Source organism: Urocampus carinirostris, chromosome 19 (assembly GCF_059441175.1).
Source record: "Urocampus carinirostris isolate Australia breed hairy pipefish chromosome 19, RoL_Ucar_1.0, whole genome shotgun sequence".
Classification (NCBI taxonomy): Eukaryota; Metazoa; Chordata; class Actinopteri; order Syngnathiformes; family Syngnathidae; genus Urocampus; species Urocampus carinirostris.
The window spans coordinates 24,663,711-24,689,063 of NC_142367.1; the positions used below are offsets into that span (position 1 = coordinate 24,663,711).

Here is a 25,353-nt window from a genome sequence, read left to right on the forward strand (position 1 = left end):
CTCCTCGCTTTTTCTCATTCTGTTTCTCTTTGGATTTCTTTCTTTATCCCTCTTTCTTTCACCCTCTCTCACTATTTCTCTTTTTATCTCTTTTGTTTTTCACGCTCTCTCTCCTTTTCCCTTCTTCTTTCCCTTATTTCTTCATCTCTCTTTTTCTTTCTCTTGAATCTACTAGTCCAGCCCCCGACAAAATGTTTGTTCTATCGTGTGGCCCCCGGGTTTAAATGAGTTTGACACCCCTGGTCTAGTGGAACATTAATCCATTCCAGTAGGTGGCAGCAGATTCATATTTGATTATTTTATATACTAATTATCTGATGGATATATAGTAAAATTTGAAAAGAGGTTAAAATATAAAGTAAAAAATTCATGAATAAAATGTTTAGTTATAACTTCTTGAGCCACAATAACAACTAAGACTTTACATTGTCAATTCAACCTATAAAATTATTGTATTTTTGTTATTTTTCTTAAAAAAACAAAATGTAAATATAGTAACACTTGAGAAACTGGTGGAAGTGGATCTTCCGTAGCGAGCGATGGCGGTGTCAAGAACAGAAAAACAGGTCGAAAGCCAGGACAGAAGAGCAAAAACGTGGTCGGGGTCAGAAACGGGTCGTAAACTGGGACGGTAGAGCAAACGTGGTCGGGATTAAAACGGGTCGTAGCTGGAGACAGACTGGAGCAAAACCGAGACAGGTGGTGGTCAGGGTAGAAAAAGGCTTGCCTGGTATTTACTGAGGTTTGCAGACAGACTGACAAGAGGGGACAGACAGGACTGGGTTCAAATACTGATCGGGAGCCAATCAGAACCCACTGCAGTTGGCGCCAAATGTGCAGGTACAGCTGAGTCACATCAGTAATCATGACAGTTTTACTTCCTGAGCCATCGGGACTGCAAACATATGCCGTCAATTCAGGATAAATGATTATTTAAGCTAATAAAGAAACATAAAAATGGTGCCGGGGAATATATTTTTGAAGATGTTCAACAGATATTGTGCTTAAGAGTTTTGGGGGGGATGAAAAAAGCGTGCCTCGGGTCAAAAAAGGTTGGCAAACACTAGTCTTAAGTAAGAACTTGAGTAATTAAAAAAAAAACACTTCATTATGATTCAGTGTTTGTACAGGTGCTTGAAATCCTTAAATGCTTGAATTGTCATGATGTGTTTTTTAGGATTAAAAAGTGCTTTAATTGTGGGTGAATTGCTTGTAAATGCCTTAAATTGTTACCGTGGTTTACATCAAAACTGCCTAAAAATGACCCCAACACTGTTCTCTTGTGGCTTCTCCCAAAAAGAGTCAGAAATGACTTTAGCCACCTCCCACTAGGGGGATATGGCTGTGGTATATATATATATATATATATATATATATAAATATATAAAATATTGTTGTGAACTGAAAAATCTTGAAGTGATAACTGATTTGTATTACCAATAAACTGGGGATTAAAACTGAATGAATATATAGATTTATATTGTATAATTGTCGCCGGTTTACAATGTCAACCTCGATAACATTCAATTTTGGGGACCCATAGATCTCTGTTGGGACCCAGAGATTTTTGAGCATGCGAGTCCCTGGGACCAATGTTCCCTCTAAGCTGCGCGCGTGCGCAATTGCGCAGTGCTCGCCCCTTCTCAGCGCACAAGAAAATCTAGCCTGCGCACAAAAATGAGGGCTCAAAATTACTAAATAAGAAGCGACTTAAGTCAAAGTTACAGTGCATGAAGGTAAAAATACACGGGTTCCCCCGACGTTGTGTCCTAAATGCGGTATTTTGAAGTCGAGTCAAAGTAGAACGAAGTTGAGTAAAGTTAGTAGAGTTTGTCGACAACCGGCTTCTTCGTCTCGGCTCACTAAAAAGAACCGGCTCTTTCGGCCAATTGCAGGGTTTGTTTTTGCCCTCTAGCCAATCAGAGGCTCTGAATAACTTCAGCCAATAGCGATCGATTTAACGGATGATTGACACATCTTTTTCGGCCAATTGCAGGGTTCGTTTTGGCCCTCAAGCCAATCCGAGGCTCTGAATAACTTCTGCCAATAGTGATCGATTTAACGGATGATTGACACGTCTTTTTCGGCCAATTGCAGGGTTTGTTTCGGCCCTCTAGCCAATCCGAGGCTCCGAATAACTTCAGCCAATAGTGATCGATTTAACGGATGATTGACACATCTTTTTCGGCCAATTGCAGGGTTTGTTTCGGCCCTCTAGCCTATCCGAGGCTCCGAATAACTTTAGCCATTAGTGATCGATTTAACGGATGATTGACACATCTTTTTCGGCCAATTGCAGGGTTTGTTTTTGGCCTCTAGCCAATCAGAGGCTCTGAATAACTTCAGCCAATAGTGATCGATTTAACGGATGATTGACACATCTTTTTCGGCCAATTGCAGGGTTTGTTTCGGCCCTCTAGCCTATCCGAGGCTCCAAATAACTTCAGCCAATAGCGATCGATTTAACGGATGATTGACACATCTTTTTCAGCCAATTGCAGGGTTTGTTTCGGCCCTCTAGCCTATCCGAGGCTCCGAATAACTTTAGCCATTAGTGATCGATTTAACGGATGATTGACACATCTTTTTCGGCCAATTGCAGGGTTTGTTTTTGGCCTCTAGCCAATCAGAGGCTCTGAATAACTTCAGCCAATAGCGATCGATTCAACGGATGGTTGACACATCTTTTTTCGGCCAATTGCAGGGTTTGTTTCGGCCCTCTAGCCTATCCGAGGCTCCGAATAACTTCAGCCAATAGCGATCGATTTAACGGATGATTGACACATCTTTTTCGGCCAATTGCAGGGTTTGTTTTGGCGCTCTAGCCAATCCGAGGCTCCAAATAACTTTAGCCAATAGCGATGGATTCAAATGATGATTGACACATTGGTTAGCCAATGAAACGCCGGTATATAAATCCCAGCATACACCGCGGACTACTCCACGTTCGGGGGGAAATCGAGTCGGCGGCTGTTGCGTAAGTTGCGAGACCTTGTGATTTAATGTTGATCCATAAATAAGACGCACTGTATTATAAGGCGCATGGTCAGCTTTTGAAAAAAAATAAGACTTTAAGGTGCGTCTTATAGTGCGGAAAATACGGTAATTATCTTGCCACACTTGGGATTATGGTTGCTCACTGTTGTTTCAAGTGTTGCTCACCGACTTTGTGTGAACGCTCAGACCCTTGCAAAATCACAGGGAACATTGCCTGGGACCCAACACTTTTCAGAGGTAAAATGAACACTGATGTATTGTCCACGCAGCAAATGAATCAAGCATATTAATGCGGTCTTATCGCCATAGAGTGAAAGGCTCCAGCTTGTGTTCTTGACCAAATCACTGGTTAATTGCTTTTACCGACTCCACTCCGGCCTTTTGTCGCTCGCTTAAGTTATTCATTTTCTGTTATTGCGATGATTGTATCCCCCGCGCGCTCGCCGACTTTGCCCGACTTTCCCCGGCCCGGCCGCCTTTTGTCGCTTGAAATTAACGTTATTTATCACGTGGCGGCTATCTGACATTTAGGACGGATGCGGTCGGATTTGAAGCTTCGGTGTTGGAAATTACTACAACAACAGGAGGGAGGGCGGCCAAATCCCACAATAGCCCTGGCGGGCGGCTAACATCTCGCTTTATCTCTCCGAGAAGGGCAAATTTCCTCCTTGTTGACCTTCGGCGGGGCCCGGCAGCTTATATTTATAGATGCGATGTCGCTATAAGATGTTTAATAGCGGAGATGCGAAACAATATGTCTGGGATTAAAGTTAGAATGCACTCCGACTATGAGGAAAATCGATCTTCATTTCATGGAGGAGATGTCCTCGTTTCGCCTATTTTTATTTTCCCTTTAGAGCACATGTGTCAAACAGGCGGCCCGCGGGGCAGATCAGGCCCGCTAAGGGATTGAATCCGGCCGGCGAGACAACACTCAGAGAAGCGCAAGAGAAAAACAAGCTGTAGGTTGAAATAGGTCAACTTGATGTTGCGAAAGCCAGGTTTCCCTCGAACAAAGACACTGTACTTGTTTCTCTCTCTCTCTTTCTCTCTTTCTCTCTCTCTCTCTCTCTCTTTCTCTCTTTCTCTCTCTCTCTCTTTCTCTCTCTCTCTCTCTCTTGCTCTCTTGCTCTCTTGCTCTCTCTTTCTCTCTTTCTCGCTCTCTCTCTTTCTCGCTCTCTCTCTTTCTCGCTCTCTCTCATTCTCTCTTTCTCTCTTTCTTTCTCGCTCTCTCTCTTTTCCACCCTTTGTCTCCCACTCTCTCTCTCTCTCTCTCTCTCTCTTTCACTCTCTGTCTTTCTTTTTCTGTTCCTTTGTTGCTCTTTGTCTCTTACGCTCTCTGTGTCTTTTAACCTCTTTTGCTCTTACATCCTTTTATCCTTTTCTCTCTTTTCTCTTCCTCTCTTCCTATCCTTTGCGCTTTCTTTTCTCTTTTCTCTCCTTCTGTCTTTCTATTTCTCTTTGGATTTCTTTGTTCCTCTCCCTTTATTTTCCCCCTCTCTCACGACTTTTTATCTTTTGTTTCTCACGCTCTCTCCCTCTCTCTTTTTCTTTCTCTGTCCCGCCCTCTCTCCTTTTCCCTCCCTCTTTCTCTTATTTCTTTATCTCACTTTTTCTTTTTCTCTAATCTACTAGTCCCCGCGACCCTACTGAGGATAAGCGGTGCAGCTAATGAGATGAGATAATCTACTAGTCCGGCCCCCGACAGAATGTTTGTTCTATCGTGTGGCCCCCGAGTTTGACACCCCTGCTTTAGAGAGACGTTATGTTTTATTTTGCGCCTCATAGTCGTAAAAAAGAAAAGAAAAACTCCAATTTTGGTATTTGATTTAAATAATGAGCAAAAAATATATAGATCAAAATCCCAAAGGTGAGAACCACCAGGAAAAGTATGTGTGTGTCTGCGTGCGGTGTCAAACTTTGGATCAGTTTACAAGACGAGATCAAACAATGTCCAACTATTCATGTGTTCATGTTGTTTATTTTAAAAAAAGTACAAAAATACATGCAAATATAATGAAGTAGAATAATACATTTTCTTATTCAAATTATGAATTCATTTTCTGCATTAAATTATTGTTGGTAATATACTGATTAAAAGGGATCACCACAAACCTGTCTTTTTTTATTTTCTCCTTTTATACTTCCTTTTTTCCTATACAACATAATCATTCGTAATATAATGCATCAAAGCAAGTGAGCCGTTTGAGAGCCGGCTCTTTAATGAGTTGAGCAGAAAAAGCCGGTTCTCTAAAAAGAGACGGACTTTCACTACACAACTCGAACTGGAGATCGGCGTGCAGACGAAAACTCGAACCGCGAGACCAAAACAACAATGGCGGATCTGCCTGACGAAAAGTTCGGAGTGCGGTAAATCTTTGTTAAAAAATGATAATGACAATTTTGTGTCAAAAAGGTTGCGTCCTGGGGACGCACGCTGATTTGACACAATGCGTCCCCAGCAAAAATAATGCGTCTCGGACGCAGGGACGCAGGCAAACGGGAACACTGGGAAATCAATGACAATAAGGACAAATCAATTCAAAATCTGGAAAGTAGCCAAGGCCTGGGATGTAGTGTATATAAGTCATGGAATAGTCGTATTTAGAACCAATTGTCACGTCCTCAATGCAGCAAAAATAAGCTGATCACCAGGGTTGGGTAGGGTTACTTGAACTGGATTACTTTCAATGACTTTTGGATGACTCCAATACCAAATATGCTAATCAAACACAAAAGAAACTAAATAGGAATGAAATGATGACTCACAACACGCGGTAAGCTTTCTCTCCTGGCTTTGATCTCTTTGATCTCTGGCAAAACGAACATCAAATGCCACAGAAACAAAATGAAAATCAATCCAAATGGCTTGCCAACATCATTTTTGCCGTTCCATGTGTTCAGTTACTCCCCAAGCCTGCACAAAATTGAGTCATTTGATTGACAATAAAGGTATATTGTATTCTATCTATGTAGGCTGCTTTTCAACCAAAAACGAGTGCTAAATGCACAAGGAAGAATACAAACTATGGGGACTCAAAGTGACCAAAACATAACCAAATGTTACCCTCAATTTTTTTGCCTGGTTTTCCTCTGGGAAAAAAAATTAAACTTGGCTACAAACAATTGGTTACTAAGTAATCCAGGTGGTAAAAAAAGTACTTTTTAAAATGAAGTACCTACAAACTAAGCATTTTGTTTCCAGTTTTTGCGCCCAACACTGTTCACCAACCAGGGTTGGGTAGAGTTACTTTAACTGGATTACTTTCAATGACTTTTGGATGACTCCAATACCAAATATGCTCATAAAACACAAAAGAAACTAAATAGGAATGAAATGATGACTCACAACACGTGGTAAGCTTTCTCTCCTGGCTTTGATCTCTTTGATCTCCTGCAAAACGAACATCAAATGCGACAGAAACAAAATGAAAATCAATCCAAACAGCTTGCCAACATCATTTTTGCCGTTCCATGTGTTCCGTTACTCCCCAAGCCTCCACAAAACTTAGTCATTTTATTCGTATTTAGTCTCTTTTGTCTTTTTATTAGCATATTTGGTTATGGAGTAATCCAAAAGTAATTGAAAGTAATCAAGTTCAAGTAACCCTACCCAACCCTGCTGATCACATATCCAATAATCAATCAGCAGTGTTGTGGATGTAAAATGGCAGCTGTATTTCATCTGCACTATTGATCGGTGACTGCAGAAACAGAGGTCCAACCTTCTGTTTTGTTTTTTTGTGATAACGGGAAAATTTCTATTCAGACTCTCAAAACCGCTTCGGAGTTGATGGCACGTTTTGTGGGTCACATAAACAACCCCCAAGTTTTTACAACACGGATGCCGTTACAGTGCGTCCCCCATCGATATCTTTGATTTTTCGCATCCATTCCCCGAAGGGTTGAGGAACGTTGGTACAGTCCAACTTAACGTTGGTACAGTCCCACTTTCTCCATTTTCTTTTCTTTCCCACTGGGATTGATTGGATTTTGATTCCGGGTGCTCTCGTCGAACCTTTTTGTGTGACCAATAGGACATCAGTTTCCTTATGTTAAACACACCTTAAGAAGAACTACACCAATACATTAGCTTAAGAACTAATATCTGTCAATATTGGCAACTTTTTCTATACCAAGGTCCAGTATTGAAAATACCTGGCCTGCATTAGAAACGCTTAACAATAATAATAAAAATAACCAAATCATTTCAACTGTTGTTCTTTTGCACTTTTCTCCACCCAGCAACTGATGAGGGAGCGTCAACAAATGGCCAGTCGTCCTTTTGCTTCAGCTGCTGTCGTGCTGGACGCTAAGGGAGGAGAACAGACGGACACGCTCCAACCTATGGCCGATGTAAGTCCTGTTCTTCTTTCCACGACACGGTCTTGGCCTCTACCCGGCCTCTACTCCGATACCGTTTCCATTGTAGGTCAGTCTTGGCCAATGTTCCCTCTAAGCTGCGTGTTCGCGCAATTGCGCACTACCCAGAGCCTTTTTGGCACAAGAAAATCTAGCCAGCGCACAAAAATCAGGGCTCGAAATTGCTAATTAAGAAGCGACTCAAGTCAAAGTTACTGTGCATGAAGGTAAAAATACACGACGTTGTGTCCTAAATGCTGTATTTTTAAGTCAATGTCGAAGTAGAACAAAGTTGAGTAAAGTCAGTAGAGTTTCTAGACAACCGGCTTTTTCGGCTCGGCTCACTAAAAAGAACGGGCTCTTTCGGGTCCCAAACGGCTCTTCAGGTTGTTTTTGCTTCTTTAATCCCCACACAACCAAATATTATGTAACATTGTGCACAAAATGACTTAAAGGAAGGGGGGGAATAGAACAAAAAAGAAAAAAATACCAAAATAAAAAAGTAGTGAAAAGCTGAGAAAAAAAAAAACGAAACAAAAGGAGAAAAAAAGAGCAGGAAAATTTCAGGAAAAAAGCCAGAAGAAAAGAAAGAAACAAATAAAGGGGAAAAAGGTAATGGAGAACATAAAAGCAAGAAAAAGCCAGGAAAAAATAAACACAATGAAAAAATGTAATTAAATACAGTTCGTGCAACCGACTAATAAGCCCCCAAAAATGTTAATATTATGCGACAAAAGATATCAGTAAATAAAAAGAAATGGATATCTTGTGAAAGAATTGTAAAAACAAATGACGTTTGTAGGCCCTGCAACCTTTGCAATCGTACATGAGTCAATTCATTCAAAAGTGAAAAATAATTTTGCATTGCCGGAAACTCAGCAAAATGTAACGTGATGTTTTGGACATGTTTGATAATGATTTAGTTGCCACACTTGGGATTGCCGTTGCCCACTGTTATCTTAAGCTTTGCTCACCGACTTTGTGTGAACCCTCAGACCCCTGGAAAATTAGAAGGAACATTGGTCTTGACGTCATTTCAGTGTCATATTTCACGCGAATCTTCGGCTTAAATCTTCGGCGGGAACCAGAAGCATACTCCCGTTAAACCTCAGATCAGCGACAATGGATGAATAGGCAGTGAAGTTATACACTATTTTATACACTGTTTTATCTTACGTAAAGTCAAATACACTTGTTCTAAAATCTGACTTCAGTGTTTGAGGGCAAACTATGAGAGAAGGATGTCATAAAACGCCTGTGCTTTGGAATGTTTTCTTTGGTTTACTTATCACCTCGCCTGGAGGGTTAGAATGTGTGTGTCACGCCCCATTCTGTCCGGAGGGTGATTACCTGTCACCCCTCCTCCCATTCTTCCACCATGGTTGGGATAATTGCATCAACACGGCGCGGACTAATCAGCCAGAGGCTTAGTCATGGGGCTCGACATTTTATCACCATGTGTCATAAAAGAGGAGCCCCTGGAAGTCCTCGCCGCTCGCTCTCTCTCCTACACACGATTGCAAGGAAGAAAGATCCGATGTGTTTAACTCTTTGATTAGGCTAATAAATTAATATGTGGACTATACTCGGCTCAATAACTTCTCCGACTTTTGGGCATGCTCCAACTGTAAGGGTTTGGACAAGAAACGTGAAGTGTCTGAGGAGTCAGATTTCAGTTTAAGAAAATGTTAAAACCTTACAGCAGTGAAGCTGTTAATGTACTTGGTAGTCTGGGCGTGGCTGTTTTTTGAGACATAAGAGGCGTATTCATTTGGAAGCAGCAAAGCGAATGGCGCTGGCAACAAGGTTACAGTTGCGGGAAGTGATGTGGCAGCACGATGTCACAAGACAAAACTCTGACTTAGAGCACCAACCGGTGGTTGGGAGTGACCAAGTGATGTTTTAAGTCCCCTGTCTGGGGTATAGAACCTCAACAAGGTCAAGATCAGGGGAGAGCTGGTCGCTCTGAACGCGGAATTGGCACTTCCGTGGCGAGCGATGGCGGTGTTGGGAACGGAAAAAACATGTCAGTACCCGGGACAGGAGAGCATAAACGTGGTCAACATGTGCCCAAAGGGAATTGGCTGAATCCAAGGCTTTTAAGTGCCTACTGCCATTACTTTTTTGTCTTTGTTTTTTTCCTTGCAGGGAAGACATAGTCATAACCTATCTATCTACATTGGTCATATCCCTTAAGAGTGGTGACCGACAGCAAGACAAACAAAGAAAATAAAAAGTGAAAAGGGAGCAAAAAACACACACAAAATTTTTGGGACCATGGCCAACCCGAATGCCCAAACACTCAAACAAGTTAGGCACCTCGGCACCGAAGTCGGTCATGCTTTCGTCCCTCCAGATGAAATAGGACACCAGAAAGCGACCATGTCACTCTTCTGTTCAACAGCAGGGCCCAACAGCTTTCGCTGGTTTACCCCTGCTGCATCATAGAACGCGTCTAAACATCCCACTATCCTTTTACAACACCTCTCCACTCATTCCTATCCCCAACAAGAGCCCTAGCTTCCACTAGATTTAGACTTTCCTGCTGCGCACTCATAACACCATCCATCCACGTCAATCGCGGCCTTCCTCTTGGTCCCCTTCCATTTACTCCTGCTCTCTAGATCCTCTTCCACATTAGCTCCTCATCCATCCTCTCCATGTGTCCAAACCAACCGAGTACTCTCTTATCCACACCCTTGCTCAGTTCCACTACTACTCCAGTTTTGTCCAGAAATCTGAAAACTAGGAAATTACATTTCAAACTGTAGTCTTCAAAGTATAGTCTTTGTCATTTTTAGGAGGGATATTATATCATCATGTCTCTGTTTTTGTTTTGGTTTTTTTTTCAAACATTTTTACTTATAATAAAAATGGATAATATAGTTCAGTGTTCTCGTTTGCTCGCGTCCCTGCGTCCTAGACGCATCATTTTTGCTGGGGACGCATCGTCTCAAATCAACGTGCGTCCCCGGGACGCAACTTTTTTTGCCCCAAAATTGTCATTATTACCCTATTAATTTTTTTTTAACAAAGATTTACCGCACTCCAAACTTTTTGTCAGGTAGATCCGCCATTGTTGTTTTGGCCCTGCGGTTCGAGTTTTCGTCTGCACGCCAATCTCTGGTTGTGTAGTGAAAAGTCCGTCTCTTTTTAGAGAACCGGCTTTTTCGGCTCAACTCATTCAAGAGAGCCGGTTCTCAAACGGCTCACTTGCTTTGATGCATTATATTACGAATGATGATGTTGTATAAAGAAATTAAGAAAAAAAGGAAGTATAAAAGGAGAAAATGAAAAAAGTGGTTATCCCTTTAATTGGTATATTACCAACAATAATTTGATGAAGAAAATGAATTAATAATTTGATGATTAAAACTGAATGAATATGTAGATTTTTATTCTATATTTGTCACCGATTTACAATTTCAACCTCGATAACACTCAATTTTGGGGAGCCATAGATCTCTGTTGGGACCAATGTTCCCTGTAATTTTCCTTACGGGTCTGAGCGTTCACACAAAGTCGGTGAGCAACACTTAAAACAACAGTGAGCCACCATAATCCCAAGTGTGGCAAGATAATTAATTATCAAACATGTCCAAAACATTTTGCTGAGTTTACGGCAAAGCAAAATTATTTTTCTCTTTTGAATGAATTGACTCATGTACTATTGCAAAGCTTGTACGGCCTACAAACGTCATTTGTTCTTACAATTCTTTCACAAGATATCCATTTCTTTTTATTTCCTGATATATTTTGTGGCATAATATTAACATTTTTGGGGGCTTATTGAGTCGGTTGCAAGATACAGAACTGTACTTAATCACATTTTTGAGTGGAAGTACAATGTTGGCAACAAGATTGACTTGGTATCATTGGAAATTATTTGAATGCAACACAAACTTTTTCTTCTTTTTTCCGTGTTTTTTTTCTCCTTTTTTTTTAAATTCTTTTTTAAAAAAATCTCTTTTTGTTTATTTTTTCCGAGCTGTTACTTTTTTCTTTTTGTTCTCTATTTACTTTTTTTCCTACATTTCTTTCTTTTTTTCTGGCTTTTTTTCTAAAATTTTTCCTTCTATTTTTCTCTTCCTTTTGTTTCTTTTTTTCTCAGCTTTTCAGTACTTTTTCATTTTGGTATTTTTTTCATTTTTGTTCTATACTCCCCTTCCTTCAAGTCATTTTGTGCATAATTTTACTTAGTATTTGGTCATGTTGGGATGAAAGAAGCAAAAACAACCTGAAGAGCCGTTTAGGACCCGAAAGAGCCAGTTCCTTTTTAGTGATCCGAGCCGAAGAAGCCGGTTCCCGACATACTCTACTAACTTTACTCAACGCGCGCAGTTTAGAGGGAACACTGGTTGGGACCCCTAGACTCATCACTTTTCCCAGCTCAAATGAACACTGATAGTTTGACATAAATGTTGTAGTTTCTTTTTGTGTTTGCAAAGTTTAAGGCGGGAAAAAACTGTGACCTTTCTTCCAATTATTTAAATACATCACATACAAAACAGAAAAGGAATCTGGAAGGAAGTTAGCCGGCGAGCTCAATGTCACCGGGGATAAAAGCGTAGCCGGAAGCAATAAAAAGGGAGCTCCGTGCTGAAAATTGACATCGGAGGAGCAACAGTGTTTCCTCAGCCAAGGCCGCCTCTGTGTCACTTGCCGCCGAGAGGAATAAAATCACTGTGGCAACCAGCGAGGAGCCACTACATTAGCCATTAGTGTATTGCCGAGCGATGCTCGCCGCCCATTACGCCATCGTGAAGGGCGGCGGAAAGAACAGGAGGGGAGAACAACAATCGGGCATGAAGATCCCTCACCCTTTGGAGAAATTCACTGTTTTGAAGTGCCACCTCCCCCATTTCTGTGTTTTGTGCGTATTGACCACTCACAAAGGTTTCAGATCATCAAACCAATTTTGATGAGAATTTCACAGCACCAAGGCCCGAATCGAGAACCCTCTCGTACCTGTGGATTTCTTCTTGGCTCTTGGGGACACTAATAGACTCACTGTACAGAATAAATCACTGTAGTAATTGAACCAAGCTAAACTTTCATGCAAACGACTTAAGGCTAAATTCAGCCAAGATAAAAAAAAAACATATCATTAGACTGTTAAATGGTCAATCACACACATAGTAAGCCTACACAGCTGCTAATCTGTACATCTGTATGTTGTTTTTTTTTTAGTCCTTGCACTATTGGCAGTTCTCTTATACCTAGCCACTCCTTTGCACATCTGCTCTCCTCTGCACTATCGTACTCCAGTGTTATTGTTATTGTATAGTCACTTGTTTACCTGACTGCCCATTTTGCACATCTGGTGAGCTGCTCCTCTTGCACTCTTTGCACTACTGTATAATACTCATAGCTATAATTATTTAGTATATTATTAGTACTTCAATACTCCAACTCAATACAACATTTGATTTATATCTGTACATTCAAGAAAACTGTGCGGGTCAGATGTATCGACATTTTGTTCTGTATACATGTGTACGAGAATGGCATTAATGTATATCTGAATCTGAATCTGAATATTTTGAGTCTGACTATGTATCGGAACATACAGTCCTATACAAAAGTTTGGGCACCCCTGATCATTTTCAAGATTTTCCTTTAGAAATCATTGGTTGTTCGGATCGGCAATTTCAGTTAAATATATCAAATAGCAGACAAACACAGTGATATCTGAGAAGTGAAATTAAGTTTATAGGATTTACAGAAAGTGTGCAATATTTACTTAAACAAAAGTAGGCAGGTGCCTAAATTTGGGCACCCTTGTTGTTTTATTGATTCGAATACCTTTAGCACTCATTATTGGAACACAAAATTTGTTTGGTAAGCTTATTGACCCTTGACCTACATACACAGATGAAGCCAATCGTGAGAAAGGGCATTTAAGGCGGCCAGTTGTAAGTTGTTCTCCTCTTTGCATCTTCTCTGAAGAGTGGCAACATGGGAGCCTCAGAACAACTGTGAGTAACATAGTGAGGAAATGGAAGTCCACAGGCACAGTTCTAGTCAAGGCCTGGAGTGGCAGGCCAAGAAAAATGTCAGATAAGCAGAGGCGAATCTTCATGCCTGAACAATGTTTCCTCTCTCTCTGAGTGCAATTCATCTCCGCGCTCCAAATCAACATCCCCCACCCTTCTCTTCCAAAAAACAACTCATCCTCAGCTATTTGCGAGTGTAAAATTAATTATGGCCGTATTAGTTCCGCGAGTTTGTGTCCGTCCTATTCCGGACGGCTGGCGAAGCCGTTTGTTTGTCAGAGCGCATTAAGGAAAAAGGTTTGCGCCCACCGGAGACGGTCACAGTAAACTCTGTCCCAAGCTGTTGTGGAAATGATAACTGCAGAAAAGAAAGCGGCGAAGAAAAAAAAAACAGCGTCCTCTATTTGTCCACCCTCTCAAGACGCCGTGAGAGACATTAAAAGCGTCTTTTATGTCCGTGCGACATTTTAAGGAAGAAAGGAAGGAGATTTGAGAACAGAAGAACATGCATCTTGTGGAGCTTCTTAATTGTCCGCCATAAAATGCATAATCCAGAGTTTGTACGGATGCTTGAAATCCATGAAACCTCTTAAGTGTTAATGTGTTTTCAACATTTTTGGTAAATGCTTGAAAAAGTTGCCCAGTGGTCTAGCTTAAACACTGCTCTCTGGTGGCTTTGATTTGCCATTGCATTTCTTCCTACCTGTGATGAACGGCAGTTGGCACTAGCTTGTATGACATTGTCCTATGAAGCGTCATCCCCTACTGACCTGCAGGGTTCGTACGGGTACTTGAAAGCCTTAAAAATGCCTAAATTCTAATGTGTGTTCTGGGTTTAAAAGGTGCTTGAATTCAGGTTGAAGTGCTTGTAAATGCTTGACATTCTTGCTATGTTTCTCGGCAGTCTGACTCAATACACCATGCATTAAATGTAGAAAAATAGTAAGACAAAATAGAAGATTTTATTTGTGCGCGTCTGTGAAATGCACTCTCACGCGCACGCATTATGAATGAACTGAGTGAGGCTTCAATGATGGCACAAGCCAGGAGATGGCGGCAGAAAGAAACATAGTTCCAAATTCCATACAGGTCCTTTAGAGGTGGGGTGCATAGTTTAAGATGTCATTAAAGAGTTGAACGTTAAATATTTTCTCGATGATGTAATAACTATACCTAACGCGGACGGATTTTGAACGTGGCTTGAATGTTGCTGAATAAAGGACGTTCCCTTTTTCTCATATTTCTGTCTCTGCCTATAGTTTGGGGCGACGCCCAACGACGTCCTCACCAAAATAAGTGGCGCCCAACGTGGGGCTAATTGACATACAATTATTCCACAACAGTAGTTTGAGGTGTCCCTAAAGGGTTGAACATTAAATATTTTCTCAATGATGTATTCACAATACCTAACTGAGTTCAAAGAGCCCTTATGCTTTATTTTCCATTGCGCCTATCTGCTTTTATCACACTTCTACCAGGCCTGTTCGGGGCGGTACAAACCCCAAAAAGGTGCTGGCAATCATTTTCAGCTGTGGCCTGTGTTATGGAACTACATTTTTCAAACACAGTCACAGTTACTTTGTGACATACCTTAATAGATTTGATCAACATTTCAAAAGTGCATTTTGTACTTCCTTGGGTTGCCTCAGTCTGATTATAAAATTGGTTTGATAGTCTGAAAATGTGCAAAAAACACAGAAATCGAAATCGGCCCTGTACATTTTCACCCATCTGTTTGGAACCATTGTGATATCGTCTAAGCCAATCATCCTTGCAAGCAGCCCATTCTGATTTATCCTTAGATTAGCACGAGACCATCTAGGCCCCTTTATTTTTTTTTATTATTTTTTTTTTTGCGTGAATGTAGCTCCCTCATTAGCATGGGATCACCTGAGTGCTCCAGAAGCCGACCGACAAGATGATTACCCTCGGATGCCAAAGCGAGACGGACCCAAACAGATGCACGCTAATGTTTTCCTCCGGTCACGTGAACTAATTGGCTCGCGTGAATAGCACATCAATATTCATATTTCGTGACGGAAGCCCATTTTCTATCTCGCGGACGCAGTGGAATTTAATTTGACTTCCCTCGTGTTTACATCCATTTTGAGTTCTTCATCACGGCGTACTTATGAATATTGTTCATAATGAGAGTGCGGAGCCATTCGGCTATTAGGGTCGTTCCGGCCCTCCTAGGGCCAAACTAACTTTATGAAAAATATGACGCAATTAAGGCAACTCTTTGAAACATTCCAAGCTGAGGAAAGTGCTTCCGCACAATCTCAGAGATCAATGAAGATTTTAACATTTATTAAACTAAAATCTGACTTCGAAGACACTTCACGTGTCTTGTCCAAACCAATACAGTTGGAGAATGACCAAAAGTCGGTGAAGTTATTGAGCCGACTATAGTCCACATATTAATTGCCAATTACAATCGTGTGTAGGAGACAGCGGGGGCTCCATTGTTATCTGCACAGACTGAAACCAAATAAAACATTCCAAAGAACGGGCGTTTTACGACATCCTTCTCAAAATTTGCCCTCAAGGCTGAGGTCAAACTTAGGACAAGTATTCAGAGTATAAGTGGAATAAAACAGCGTATAAAATAGTACATAACTTCATGACTCAAAATTAAGTTCTGTAGCTTTATAGGCATTGACATATGAAAGAAAGCTTCAATCCTCATCTTCCATTAGAAAAACTTAGCTTTCTAGCTTATACCATTGTTTAGTATACAACAGTTGCTAAGCTTCTTGAAAATAAACTAGCGAGAAAACTTCTGAGAACGTCTTTTTCTTTTATGTATTTGTGATACTTTTAATACCTTAATTATTCTTCCCATAAACACACAAAAAAAAACATTTTATTTAAAGAACTTTGAACCTATGCGTGACTGATGCATAAACTTTGCAAGAACTTTTCAACGTCCAATCTTTCCGGTGATGTGTGAATTTTAGCAATGTTGCGAAGATGGAAAAAAAGCTGTTCTAGTAATATTCTTAACGTGTGTTTGAAAGGACAGATCGGGGTCAACTATGACACCTACATTTTTGACTGAGTCACTCTGGGTGACATTACATTTGCCAATGTTCAGAGCAGTTTTTGAGAACAAGTCACGGCATTTAGTTGGACCAATAACTAGCATTTCGGCCTTTTCAGAGTTAAGGCGCAAGAAGTTGAGTGACATACAGTCTTTTATTTTATTGAGGCAGGCCTCCAAATTTATATAGTTGAGTGTCAACTGCGTAGCAATAGAAACTGATATTTCACCTAATAGAAGCATATAAATGCTGAAAAGAAGGGGACCAAGTACGGAACCCTGCGGAACACCACAGGTAACACTAAAGGGCTCAGATGTCATTTTACCATATTTACACATTGCGTCCTTTCTGAGAGGTAGGATCTGAACCATAAGAGGACTGATTCACCCTGGATTTCTACTTTTAAAGGTACTGGATAAATTGGAAAATTACGTTTTAAAGTCTTTAAAAAAAGTGCATGAAAAAGGTGTACGAACCCTGTTTTAACGTCAAAAATGAATATGCTTTAATATAGGGCAGCACGGCGGGGCAGTGGTTAGCGCGTGTGCAGGCACAGTTCTAAGGTCTTGTGGGTTCAAATCCAGCTACCGGACTTCCTGTGCGGAGTTTGTATGTTCTCCCCGTGCTTGCGTGGGTTTCCTCCGGGCACTCCGGTTTCCTCCCACATTCCAAAGACATGCATTTCAGGTGGATTGGCCGGTCCAAATTGTCCTTAGTTGGGAATAAGCGAGTTGTCTGTCCCTGTGTGCCCTGCGATTGGCTGGAAAGCATTTGAGGGTGTCCCCTGCCCACTGCCCGATGATTGCTGGGATGGGCTCCAGCACCCCCGCGACCCTACTGAGGATAAGCGGTGCAGCTAATAAGATGAGATGAGATGAGACATTAGTTTAATAATTGAGGTTTTGCGAAAAACCTAAAGTACTGGGATGAAATGTCTCCTCCAGTACACCCAGAGGAATTAATCGCCAACATAAACCAAAACGAATCAGTCCCTCGTGAATATTTTTGTTTTTTCGGTCCGCCTCCGAGTCTTCTACCTAGCGATTTGGAGCCCGGCAAACACAAAGAAGTCAATTGTGGTCAGATGTGTTATTATTCCCCAATTTTCCCAAAAGCGCCCCCCCTTGACGTTCACGGTGACATGTTTTTCACGCTTGAGACACGAGCACTTTTCTGGCTATCAAGTCTTAAGTGTTGCTTTTCTCGAACCCGCGACTGTCAGGAAAAGAGGACATGAGAATGTTAGCGCCGTCCTTCTTCTTGTTGTGGCCAATTAAAGCGTTTGTCTGGCGAGAGGAGAGGGTGGCGCGTTTCTGTCTGCTCGCCTGAAAGGTTCAATCCACACTCAAAAAGAAGGAAATTAGCCGAGGAATACGTGAGGTTTATGCACTGGCGAGGGCAGGGTTGGTACGGGTGCTTGAAATCCTTAAAAATGGCTGACTTTTAATGTCTTGTTTCCTCGGCAAACGTGAGGTTTATGCACTGGCAAGGGAAGGTTTCGTACGGGCGCTTGACATCAATGTTCCCTGTAATTTTCCTTACGGGTCTGAACGTTCACACAAAGTCGGTGAGCAACGCTTGAAACAACAGTGAGCAACCATAATCCCAAGTGTGGCAACTAAATCATTATCAAACATGTCCAAAACTTGACATCAAGTTACATTTTGCTGAGTTGACGGCAATGCAAAATTATTTTTCACTTTTGAATGAATTGACTCATGTACGATGGCCTACAAACGTCATTTGTTTTTACAATTCTTTCACAAGATATCCATTTCTTTTTTTTCCTGATATATTTTGTCGCATAATATTAACATTTTTGGGGGCTTATTTCGTCGATTGTAAGATACAGAACTGTACTTAATCACATTTTTTTAGTGGAAGTACAATGTTGGCAACAAGATTCACTTGATATCATTGGAAATTATTTGAATGCAACACTTTTTCTTCTTTTTTCCGTGTTTTTTTTCTACTTTTTTTAAAATTCCTTTAAAAGATCTCATTGTGTTTATTTTTCTATTTACATTTTTTCCTTTGTTTCTTTTTTTTCTTCTGGCTTTTTTCTAAATTTTTTCTTCTTTTTTTTCTCTTCCTTTTGTTTCTTTTTTTCCTCAGCTTTTCACTACTTTTTCATTTTGGTATTTTCTTCTTTTTTGTTCTATTCCCTCCTTCCTCTAAATCATGTTGTGCATAATTTTACATAATATTTGGTCATGTTGGGATGAAAGAAGCAAAAACAACCTGAAGAGCCGTTTAGGACCCAAAAGAGCTGGTTCCTTTTAGTGAGCCGAGCCGAAGAAGCCGGTTCTCTACTAACTTCACTCAACTTCGACTCGACTTCAAAATACCGCATTTAAGACACAACGTCGGGGGAACCCGTGTATTTTGACCTTCATGCACTGTAACTTTGACTTGTGTTGCTTCTTAATGAGTAATTTCGAGCCCTGATTTTTGTGCGCTGGCTAGATTTTCTTGTGCGCTGACAATGTGCGAGCAGTGCTCAATTGCGCACAGCGCGCAGCTTGGAGGGAACACTGCTTGACATCCTTGAAAATACCTGAATTTTAATGTTATTTTTTCTTGGAAAACGTGGGGTTTATGCCCAAGCAACAGCAGAGTATGTATGGGTGCTTGAAATCCTTAAATTCTAATGTTTTATTTTCTCTGAAAATCTGAGGTTTATGCATGGGCAACAAAATAATTTGTACGGGTGCTTGAAATCCTTAAAAATGCTTGAACTTTTATGTTGTGTTTTCTTAAAAAACCTGAGGTTTATGCACTAGCAACAACAGACTTTGTCCAAGTGCTTGAAATCCTTGAAAATGCTTGATTTTTAATGTTGCGTTTTCTCGGAAAATGTGAAGTTTATGCACTGGCAACAGCAGAGTCCGTACGGGTGCTTGAAATCCTGGAAAAGGCAAGAATTTTATTTTATGTCATGCACTGGCAAGGGCAGGGTTCATACAGGTGCTTGAAATCCTTGAATCCTTGAAAATGCTTGATTTTTAAACGTCCTGTTTCCTCAGCAAACGTGAGGTTTATGCACTGGCAAGGGAAGGTTTCGGACGGGTGCTTGACATCCTTGAAAATGCCTGAATTTAATGCTATGTTTTTTTCAGTTAATGTGAGATTTGTGACTTGGCAACAGCAGAGTTTGTACAAGTGCTTAAAATCCTTGAAAATGCTTGATTTTTAATGTTGTGGTTTTTAGAAAACCCAAGGTTTATGCACTGGCAACAGCAGAGTTCGTACGTGTGCTTGAAATCCTGGAAGATGCTTGAATTTTAATATTGTGTTGTTGAGGATTGATTGCGTAAAGTGCTTGTAAATGCTTGACATTGTCGCCATGTTTCTCAAGAAGTCTGCTTAAAATTATGTGGACACTGCTCTAAAGTGGCTTCCCTTTGCCCTTGCATTTATTTTGTTTAGAAAATATATATTTCTTAAGATGACCAGAATGATCTTCCATCTGAATATAATAATAATAATGATTTTTAAATGTTATAACTATAATGAAACATGAAAAACAATATCTTAAATGAGCACTTGCATAACACATTTCTCATTTTCTGTATTACTTTTTCCATTTAACCATTTCTTAAATTTGTTTTTCTGATGTAGTATGAAAAATAACACTCATCTGAAGTAGATCTGTTTTAATACGATTATAAAAAAAGATTTTATAAGAAAAATAAATCTTCCACCATCTGCTTGATTCTGGTCACGAGGCATTGTTTTTCTTATTTCTTAAGTGTAAAATATTATAAATAGAAAATACAATACTTAAAAATAACAATATTTTGCCAATATGGTAAGAATCTATTGTTTACAACGCAAGGATGCAATTGTGTGTATTTATTTTTGGGGTAGTACACTCGCATCATAATCACATAAATCAGGGGTGTCCAAACTTTTCAGAAAGCGGGCATTATCTGGTAGCCTGAAAATGTGCGAGTGCCGACTATACAGCCTGGCATTTTTTAAACAGTCTTTGGTGAATTCACCCTCCGTGAAAGCTTTGCAGTGAACAGCTTCCAGTTGCTTCACCTTTTCACAGCGGTCGTTTCTAGTTAGCTTTTTGTAGTCAGCCTGTTTGGTCTGGCAGCGAATCTTGATAGTAAATTCTTTGAAAATAGCCAAAGTCTCTTGGGAAATCCGGCAGCTGCAGTTGTTTCAGATTTAGGTAAAAAAAAAAAATACTCACATTTTCACTTGTGCCCTCACAGTAAACTTTTCTTTTTTTTTTATATACATTAAAAAACAGTGCTGATAAAAAAAACGTTTTTATATACAGTTGCCATGTCAGAAATAAAGAGAGCTGAAATTCTCACAGAAAAGTGGCTAAGGGGGGTACTGTCATCATCTGTTGAAATGGTTATTTTTTGGGGGGGTACAAATTTATTTGATACTGTTGTCATCATTACTAAAATACTCCAATTTTCACTTGTGCCCTCACAGTCAACTTTTATTTTTTTTTATATATACAGTTGCCATGTCAGAAATTAAAAGAGCTCAAATTCTCACAGAAAAGTGGCTAAGGGGGGGTACTGTCATCATCTGTTGAAATGGTGATTTATTTTTTTGGGGGGGGTACAAATTTATTTGATACTGTTGTCAACATTACTGCCGGGCCACATATTATCATTTTTATGACAGAAGCCGCGGGCCAAGAGAAATTTTATCACGGGCCGTAACTGGCCCCCGGGCCGGACTTTGGACACGCCTGACTTAAATCAATTTTTGATAATGAATCTTTTCTTTTTAATTCCTATTTTTATGGACAGGGAGCACCAAAACCCGTGGCCATGGAGCCTTGTTCCGGTGGCAAAGCCGCCGTGTTGACAGTCCTCATGCGGCTACCGTCGGGCCCCACCAATTTGCCTCCGCCCGGCCAATCAGGTAAGACCGACTCAACATCTCATTCAACACGGAGTGAATGAATTGACCCATGTATGATGGTCTACAAACGTCATTTGTTTTTACGATTCTTTCACAAGATATCCATTTCTTTTTATTTCCTGGTATCTTTTGTCGCATAATATTAACATTTTGGGGGGCTTATTGAATCGGTTGCACGATACAGAACTTAATCACATTTTTTAGTGGAAGTACAATGTTGGCAACAAGATTCACTTGATATCATTGGAAATTATTTGAATGCAACACAAACTTTTTCTTCTTTTTCCCTGTTTTTTTCTAAAAAATATTTTTAATTCCTTTAGATAGATAAATAGATAGATACTTTATTCTTCCCCGCAGGGAAATTCACACTTTAAAAAAAAATCTCATTGTTTTTATTTTTTTCCTAGCTGTTACTTTTTTCTTTTTGTTTTCTATTCACTTTTTTCCTACATTTCTTTCTTTTCTTTTTTCTGGCTTTTTTTCTAAATTTTTCCTTCTTTTTTCTCTTCCTTTTGTTTCTTTTTTTCTCAGCTTTTCGCTCCTTTTTCATTTCGGTAATTTTTTCTTTTTTGTTTTATTCCCCTTTCCTTTAAGTCATTTTGTGCATAATTTTACATACTATGTGGTCGTATAGGGATGAAAGAAGCAAAAACAACCTGGAGAGCCGTTTACGACCCGAAAGAGCCGGTTCATTTTAGTGAGCCGAGCCGAAGAAGCCGGTTCTCAAAAAAACTGCGCTGGCTAGATTTTCTTGTGCGCTGAGAATGTGCGGGCAGTGCGCAATTGCGCACGCGCGCAGCTTAGAGGGAACATTGGTTGGGACCCATAGATTTTTGAGCATGCCAGTCCCCCGGGACCCATCACTTTTCACAGCTCAAATGAACACTGGGTACACCGCACGTTCTGTCCCAATTCCTAGAAAATCACACTGATCCATCACCGGTGAGCATGTCAACGTAGCATGTCTTTCACTGAGACTGTTTGTCCCGCCCCTCCGACAGGCCTGATCGTCGCCAGCGCCCTGATCGACGTTTCTCAGCAAAAAGCATCCGACTTCAAGGAGAAGTCTCAAGCGCTAAAGAACCGAAAGGCCTCGGCGCCCATGCATCAGGGCACCTGCGTCTGAGCGCGCCGCCTTTCCCTTTTTTCGCCGATTCCGGACGGGTTCCCCTGTCCCCGACACTCAGAGGTCCACCTCATTCGCCCGGCAGCGGAACAAACCCCCCCGGGGCGGTGAGGAAGAGCCCCCGGAGCCTTACCGCACTTGACTTTTCCCGCCGAGAAGGACTCCCGGAACCTAAAACCCGGATCAGGGAAGCTCCGCCGCCAGCTAGTTTGTGTTTGGACGTCTTTCCGTTGCGCTCGGCATGAGTAGGCTTAAGCTAACCGCTATGCAGTTGATTTGATGCGAACCCCGGCCTGTTTCGTATTCCGTTTGTCGCACGGTGCTAAAAGCTACCCCTGTTTGCCGCCTGAAGGAAATCCCCGCGCCACAATTTGCACCGTCGTGTCACTTTTAGCATTTCAAAACTGGAAAATCTCGCTTTTACACGCACGGGGCACGAATATACACTCAAAGTCTGCTGACGGGCTGACTTTTTTTTCTATCAGGCGGTTCCCCTTCCCTGACGGGAGGGTGGGATATCCCCCGCCCCATGCTGTACAGTGTTTGCTTTTGAACAAACGTGAGTCTTTTGTCACTCTCCTCTTGATATTTCCCGTTGTTTGTCCGCTTTCTGGGCCAGGTTTTTGTTTTTCCAGCTATCCTTTATTTACCACAATTGTGAAGAAGAGCATTTCTGTTGATGTTTTGATATTTAATACGATTCCTGTGTAATAGCCCGTTACAATTTTGATAGTAGGTTGTTTCTGAAATGTTTTTTTTTTTTACCCTCGGGGCATTGTTGCCGGAAAAACGGTCATTATGTTGCATCTCTTAAAAGCATCGTACGTAACCTAATTGTGTGTGTTTGTACAGTGCTCTTATGACAGTGTCACGACACATGAATCAGGGTCTCGCTGGAATTAAAAAGGAAAAAGGAAAAGGCAAGAGATGGGCGAAGGCAGCCTGTCGGGAATCTTCAATGTGTTTTAAGGATAAAGAACATGATGGAATATTAAAAGGATGGAAAATGAACAGCAGGTATGTTTTTGTTTGTCTTTATGCAACGTGTGTTTGGTTTACTCTCACTTTTTCAGAGGAACGCCGTATAATAGGTGGTTAGGTGCCTAGCAAAAGTATTGGCCCCCTTCCCAAGAACTCCAAGACATGGTGCCATATATCAAGCTGTCGTGATTACCGATGTGGATCACAGTGGCGCCTTCGGACTCTGATTGGCTCCCTGTTCCTATTTATACCCACTCCTATCTGTCCCCTTTTGTCAGTCCGTCTGCAAACCTCAGTTAACACTAGGCAAGCCTTTTTCGACCCTGACTCCCACCTGTCGACCCGTTTTTGATCAACGTCTAGTCTCCCGTCCCAGCTTTCGACCTCTTTTTGTCCCCGACCACGTTTAATCTTCTGGCTTACGACTGGCTTCTGACCCCGACCACATTTTTGCTCTCATACTCGGCACAAAGCTGCACTTTATGGAAGAGTGGCCAGAAGAAGGCCCTTTCTGAAAGAATACCTGGACGTTTATTGCCGTCAATGGGAGTTAATGAGTTAATCGACAAATGCAGATGCAATTTGCTTCTAAATCGGGAATAGGACTCTGCTGCTCGTGGCATGCGCCAATATTTCATATATTAGTATTCATAAAAAGCAAGGTACAAGAATCATTTAAATCCCATCATGCATTGCAGATTTTTTTGGGGAGTATTTGACAAACCTATTCAAAAAATGGACCGTTTTCTGGCATTTTCAAGAAGCCACACCGGAGACACAGAAAACCAGTTTTTACATTCCCGACACCTTCATCGCTCGCCGCGGAAGTTCCATTTCCGTGTTCACAGCGACCTCCTTCCCGCGTCCAGCAATCCCCGGATTGTGGGCGCAACCCGTTCTCTTTCCTTTAATAAAACTTGTGAGAAACGTAACGCAATTGGGTCCTGTTTCCGTTCTGGCCTTGACATCAGGCTGCATACTTATAGATACAAAACTCAAAATATTTTCTAAGAATCAACAACAGGTGAGACACATTAACATGTGAGACCCAATCGTGAAAATAAACTACATTTATTCAAGTTTAGTAAATGTTGCAAAAGTATTGGCCCCCTTGAGTCAATTCTTCCTTCGACCACAACCACAAGTATTTTTGGGTATGTCTTAAACAGAACTTTTTGCCCATTCTTCCTTACAAAACAGCTCAAGCCCCGTAAGGTTTGCTGGTGATCATTTGTGCACAGCAATTTTCAGATCTTTTCTCTAGGGATTGATCAATATGCTTTTTTTAGGGCCAGTGCTGATTAATAGTATTAAGAGGAGGCCGATAACCGATATTTGGAGTCGATATTCTTTTGCTGTAAAAGCCTAAAAATTGGTTTACAACATTTGTGATAAATTTCAACTGAGCTGGCAAATTGAAGTGTGGACATTCCTCTTTTAGAGCCAGATTGACAAACTGCTGTTATGATAAAAGCTCATCACTTCCGCTTTAGCCTGCTTTTGCTCTCACTCAATCACAAACACACGCTTGATGGATGTACTAATGTTATGATAAGAGCTAATAAAACCGTCTCCACCTGAACGTGCTTCCCCCAAACAAGTTAACTTTTTACGCTATCTCTTAAAAACACACGCTTTTCTTTCATGGACACAAGCATGTCAGGAAGAGTTCGCTTGAGTGCCGTTCAGTGACTGCGCCCGGTCAGAAGGCACGGGGTGGGTAGCGAGGAGAGGGAAGGAGTGTAGGAGCAAGGGAGAGAGTGTTTCAGCTGCAACAGACATAAAATTCGGTTTGTCAAAAATAGTTGATACAGATATCCTTCAAATTCCCAAATAGCGGTGCGGATAATCGTCCCCCCTGATAATCAGTCAACCTCTACATTTCAAAAATGCTCCACAGGATTGAGGTCTTTTTATGGTATTTATTCCGGAAGGGCTTTCTTCT

The 25,353-nt window shown here is 41.0% G+C and overlaps 1 protein-coding gene across 1 annotated transcript in view; it reads left to right on the plus strand.

Annotated features, from left to right (window-relative positions):
• atrnl1b (attractin like 1b) overlaps window positions 1-23,438 on the plus strand; it is a 146,473-nt gene extending 123,035 nt beyond the window's left edge. The window contains exons 27-29 of the mRNA XM_088323704.1: window positions 7,243-7,353; window positions 21,184-21,298; window positions 22,303-23,438. Of these exons, the coding sequence (XP_088179830.1) occupies window positions 7,243-7,353; window positions 21,184-21,298; window positions 22,303-22,427 (351 nt within the window). The 3' untranslated portion in view covers window positions 22,428-23,438. The remainder of the gene's footprint in view (window positions 1-7,242; window positions 7,354-21,183; window positions 21,299-22,302) is intronic.
• The last annotated feature ends 1,915 nt before the right edge of the window (window positions 23,439-25,353 follow it).